The following is a 6,000-nucleotide window of genomic DNA, read 5'->3' as shown; positions in this document are numbered from 1 at the left end:
GGATTTAAATACAATGTATTTATTTGATCAAGGGAAGGGGTCCAAAACGGGAGAAACAAAACAGGCTATAAAAACACAACTGACCTGAGCTCTAAACTAAACAAAAATATCAATAACTCAAAACGCTCCGTCTATGGAGGGAAAAAAGGGGCTTTGAACAAAACACTACTATGTATTACAAAAGCCGCTCTAAAGGAGGCGATACTAGGAAGATAATCTTACCTGACAAAACTTATAAATCAAATTACTCCCGTGGATCCAAAAAGGTACAAGAACGTGGCTGTGGTCAATGCTATGGCAGGGACCGCTGGAGGTACGCACGTGAAGTAACGAGACACTCTGGCACAAGACAAGGGGAGGACGAGAAATTTATACACAAGAGGGAGTGTGACACAGGTGGGCACAATCAGGCAATCAGGAGTGACGTCAGACCAGTGAAACAGGAGGAAGGGCAAATGATCTGAAACGAGAGGGAGAGTTAAACTTTCAAAATAAAACAGGAAATGAAAAGACCACATGACACCAGATGAAAACCAGACAAGACTTCACCCAGGTGTGACACAGGTGTATGGAAGTAGAATTGTCTCACATCAACTTATATATATCAACATGTCTCGGGTTGTAGCGGACATATTAGCCCAGCATCACACAAGGCTAAAAGTCGTCTCTTTTCATCGCATAATTACACAGTATTATGGACATATGTGTTGCTGAATCTTTTGCAATTTGTTCAATTAATAATGGAGACTATAAATAAGAATGCTGTTGGTGGAAAGCGGTGGATTGCAGCTGCCTTTAGCACCGAGACACAGCCGGTGTTTCTTTGTTGTGAAGCTTTAACACAGAGCGGTCAAGCGAACATGTTTCTCTACGTCAACCAGCAAGTTTTTGGATGGGAAAATTGTGATATTAAGTCAGCTCTTACCAGAAACTTCAGTGGATTATGGGACCTCCTCCTGTAGCTGTCAAAAAGGCATCTGTGATCTTGGCTCCTCCATTGGCTTCTCTCTGAGACACTGGCGTTCACCGCAGCCATCCGACTTTCAGGTATGAATTTAGAATCTCACTAAAAAACTATTAAAAAAATAAGCAGATAAGGAATTTTCCAGAATTATCCTCGTAAATGTGTCTAATTACATCTGAAGCGCTACCGGAGCCGTCGCTTTTTTTTTTTTTTTTTTTAGTGCCTCACTCTAACTTTTCTCATCCACAAATCTTTCATCCTCGCTCAAATTAATGGGGAAATTGTCGCTTTCTCGGTTTGAATAACTCTTGCTGCTTGAGGCTATGATTATAAACAATGTGAGGATGTGAGGAACCCTACAACCCGTGACGTCACACGCACCCCGTCTGCTACTTTCGGTAAAGGCAAGGCTTTTTTATTAGTGACCAAAAGTTGCGAAATTTATCGTCGATGTTCTCTACTAAATCCTTTCAGCAAAATAATGGCAATATCGCGAAATGATTAAGTCTGACACATAGAATGGACCTGCTATCCCCGTTTAAATAAGAAAATCTAATTTCAGTAGGCCTTTAATAAATAAAACCAAATAGTTTAACTTCCATTACAATAGTAATGTATTATATCTCGTTGCATTAATGAAATGATAGAAATACAATACAGAAATACGATTTTGGTCATTTTTATTTTGAGGATAAACGACAAAATGAAACGTGCATCATCGGCATCCTGTGATTTCCGACCTCTCCATGGAAATAAAATGCAGTACTTTTCACTCAATAATGCAATTGATAATGTAAAACAAATGTTTATCAAATAAAGGAGTTGATCTATGGAATCATTTACAATTAGAATTGAAAATATGTAACACTTCTTTATTTCAAAAACATTTAAAACAAGTGAATTATGAATACCTATATTCACATACCATGTTTAATGTATGTCACATATCTTTTGTACTGTTTACTGTCACTTTTACAGTTAAATTGCTCTGTTTAATTTGAAATAAACATATACAATGCTGTATATTGATCAATGTACTTGACTGAGAGAAGCAATAATCTAAAATATCCAATTATAAATGGTAGAAGCATATTAACAAGTTTGAAAAGGGACAAGCGGTAGAAGATTAATGCCTGGAGAGTGTTACAAACACAACGATGATGTCACATGTTAAATGTACTGATGGTAGAAAGACAAAGTTAAAGTTTTGACTTCATTTGCTGCTGCTGTTCTAACCAGCACACGTGTGTTTCATACACTGGTACTTATAAGAGAATCTTTCACCGCACACACTGCAACTCAACACTTTCTCACCTGTGTGTGTTCTCATGTGTACTTTGAACGTATTTGAGCGTGCAAAACTTTTATCACAGATTGAACAGGAAAAAGGTTTTTCTCCAGTGTGTGTTCGCGTGTGTTCCTTCAAAAATTTATTTCGAGCAAAACTTTTACCACATACTGAGCAGGGAAAAGGTTTTTCTCCCGTGTGCATTCTCATGTGTTCTTTCAACAAATGTTCCCGTACAAAATCTTTATCACACGCTGAGCAGGAAAAAGGTTTTTCTCCAGTGTGTGTTCGCAAGTGTTCCTTCAACAATTTTTTTCGGGTAAAGCTTTTACCACATTCTGAGCAGGAAAAAGGTTTTTCCCTAGTGTGTATTCTCATGTGTTCTTCCAACAAATGTTTCCGTGCAAAACCTTTATCGCATGCTGAGCAGGAAAAAGGTTTTTCTCCAGTGTGTATTTGTATGTGTTCTTTCATCAAATTTTTGTGAGCAAAACCTTTACCACATAACGAGCAGGAAAAGGGTTTTTCTCCAGTGTGTGTTCTCATGTGTTCTTTCAAATTGGAACGTCTTACAAAACCTTTACCACAGATTGAACAAGTGTTAGGTTTTTCTCCGCTGTGTAATCTTATGTGTACTTTCAAATAGTGACTTTGAACAAAATCTTTACCGCAGATTGAACAAGAAAAAGGCTTTTCTCCAGAGTGTCTCAGCATGTGTTCGTTCAGCACATATTTTCGTGCAAAACTTTTACCACATTCTGAGCAGGCAAAAGGTTTTTCTCCAGTGTGTATTCTCATGTGTCTTTTACGATCACTAGGGCGTTGAAAAGTTTTGTCACAGTGAGAACATTTTAAGCGTGTGTTGTCAGTGTGACATGTCTTATCAGCTTTAGAGTCTTCATCCTCAGTGTGGTTTGCATCCGCTTCTGTTCTCCTGTGTTGAGTTGAGCTGCTGCTTGGAGGCTCCACCTCTCTATTCTCCTCACTTTTACCTTTGACCTTATAATCTTCACTCTTCACAATCACTGGGAACTCCTCCAACCATTTAAGATGCTCTCCCTCCTGGTTGATGCTGATTTCCTCCTCTTCCTCTTTGATGTGGGGGGACCGTGGGTCTTCTTCCTCTTCGTTTTTAACGAGAGGAGTCTGTGACGCGTCATCTTCCTCCTTAATGTGGGAGGTCTGTGGCTCCTCCTGATCTATCCTGAAGCTCCACTCCTGGTGCTCAGGGAGATGATGTTCTTCACAGACATCTGCAGGACACAAGAAGACAAACGCATGCTTTAGAAACATCTAGCTTTGCTCAGTCACATGAGGCATTCAGAAAAAAAGAACATGCCAGGACGTGGGAACTTTTAACTAGGGACCTATAATTCATATTGCAATATATAATTTAATATAGGATAGGATAATATAGACTTCATTCATCCCACAACGGGGAAATTATGTGGTTGGCGTGCAGATACAAAAAGTACACAACAAAAACACATGACAACAGTAGGTTAACATTATAGAACACAAAAGTATATTAATACATTGAAAGTAAAACACAACAAAAGACCAAATAATCTGCAATAGATAATACATATTGCGCACATACGATTGCACCATGCATACAGTATAGGGTGTAATGATTCATCTTAACGATTCAATTCGAATCATAATGTGATAGTGAGATGCAATTTATGTACAAAACCCAAAACCAGTAAAGTTTTAAACTTATATTCAATTGAATAGACTGCAAAGACAAGATATTTAATGTTCGAACTGAGAAACTATTATTTTTTTCACATAGTCATTAACTTAAAATTTAACAGCAGCAACACATTTCAAAAAAGTTGGCACAAGGGTATTTTTACCACTGTGTTACATGTCCTTTCCTTTTAACAACACTCAGTAAACGTTTGGGAACTGAGGAGACCAATTTTCGAAACTTTTCAGGTGGAATTATTTCCCAATCTTGCTTGATGTACAGTTTACGTTGTTAGACAGTCTGGGGTCTCCATTGTCGGATTTTACTCAGACTCAGACATACTTTATTGTACTCTTCATAATGCGCCACACATTTTTAATAGGAGACAGGTCTGGACTACAGGCAGGCTAGTCTAATACCCGCACTCTTTTACCAAGAAGCCACTCTGTTTTAAAGGGGAACATTATCACCAGACCTATGTAAGCGTCAATATATAAAATGATGTTGCAGAAAGAAGACCATATATTTTTTTAACCGATTTCCGAACTCTAAATGGGGGAATTTTGGCGAATTAAACGCCTTTCTATTCATCGCTCTCGGAGCGATGACGTCAGAACGTGACGTCACCTAGGTAATAAAGCCGCCATTTTCTCAAACACATTACAAACACCGCGTCTCAGCTCTGTTATTTTCCGTTTTTTCGACTATTTTCTGGAACCTTGGAGACATCATGCCTCGTCGGTGGGTTGTCGGAGGATGTAACAACACTAACAGGGAGGGATTCAAGTTGCACCACTGGCCCAAAGATGCGAACGTGGCAAGACATTGGACGAAATCTGTTCAAAATACGAGGGTTTGGGGAAAGCCGACGAAATGGTCAGTCGTTTGTTCCGCACACTTTACCGACGAAAGCTATGCTACTACAGAGATGGCAAGATTGTGTGGATATCCTGCAACACTCAAAGCAGATACATTTCCAACGATAAAGTCAAAGAGACCTGCCGCCAGACCCCCAATGAATGTGCCGGAGTGTTTGCACATTTTACCGGCGGTGCTACGACAGACATGGCACAGAGATGTATGGATAACCTGCAGATGCATTTCCAACGATAAAGTCAACTAAATCACAAAGATGAGTTTTGTTGATGTTGTTGACTTATGTGCTAATCAGACATATTTGGTCGCGGCATGACTGCCAGCTAATCGATGCTAACATGCTATTTAGGCTAGCTGTATGTACATTTCAAACTATATTTACATCCAGCGTTTCCCTCCACCCACATTTAATGCCGAAACACTTACCAATCGATTGATTTAAGTTGATCCAGTGTCACAAGATGCGAAACTTCCAATCGTTGGTCTGCACATTTTACCGGCGATGCTAAGGCAAACATGGCCGAATAGCGTCAATAAGCTATTCGCTCAATAGCTTCAGTTTCTGCTTCAATTTTGTTTTCGCTATCTGCCTCCATACTCCAACCATCCGTTTCAATACATGCGTAATCTGTTGAATTGCTTAAGCCGCTGAAATCTGAGTCTGAATCCGAGCTAATGTCGCTATATCTTCCTGCGCTATCCGTATTGGCATCACTGGATGACGTCACAGGAAAATGGACGATGGCTTCACAGATAGCGAAAATCAGGCACTTTAAAGATTTTTTTAAGGCTATTCCAGGATGGGTAAAATTTTGAAAAAAACTTAAAAAAAATAAAATAAGCCACTGGGAACTGATTTTTATTGGTTTTAACCCTTCTGAATTTGTGATAATGTTCCCCTTTAACACGTGTAGAATGTAGCTTGGCATTGTCTTGCTGAAATAAGCTGGAGCATTCATGAAAAAGACGTTGCTTGGATGACAACGTACGGTGCTCCAAAACCTGTATGTACCTTTAAGCAATAATGGTGCCTTCACAGATTTGTACGTTACCCATGCCTTGGGCACAAACACACCCCCATACCATCACAGATGCCGGCTTTTGAACTCTGCGCCTGTAACACTCTGATTGGTTCTTTTCCTCTTTGTTCCGGAGGACACAATGTCCACAGTTTCCAAA

General features: G+C 39.4%; 1 protein-coding gene across 7 annotated transcripts in view; it reads right to left on the bottom strand.

Moving 5' to 3' along the window:
* Positions 1-6,000, bottom strand: part of LOC133539906 (gastrula zinc finger protein XlCGF57.1-like) — a 27,774-nt gene continuing 21,774 nt past the window's right edge. For 4 of the 7 annotated variants that reach the window (XM_061882229.1, XM_061882230.1, XM_061882226.1 and 1 more), the window contains one exon: positions 1,628-3,505. In XM_061882229.1, coding sequence (XP_061738213.1) covers positions 2,196-3,505 — 1,310 coding nt within the window. In that variant the 3' untranslated portion in view covers positions 1,628-2,195. The other 3 variants (XM_061882231.1, XM_061882232.1, XM_061882227.1) reach the window with 3 other exon arrangements.

The sequence above is a fragment of the Nerophis ophidion genome, linkage group LG21 (genome assembly GCF_033978795.1).
Source record: "Nerophis ophidion isolate RoL-2023_Sa linkage group LG21, RoL_Noph_v1.0, whole genome shotgun sequence".
In the NCBI taxonomy this organism is placed as follows: Eukaryota; Metazoa; Chordata; class Actinopteri; order Syngnathiformes; family Syngnathidae; genus Nerophis; species Nerophis ophidion.
This window is presented reverse-complemented; position numbering and strand designations above follow the sequence as displayed.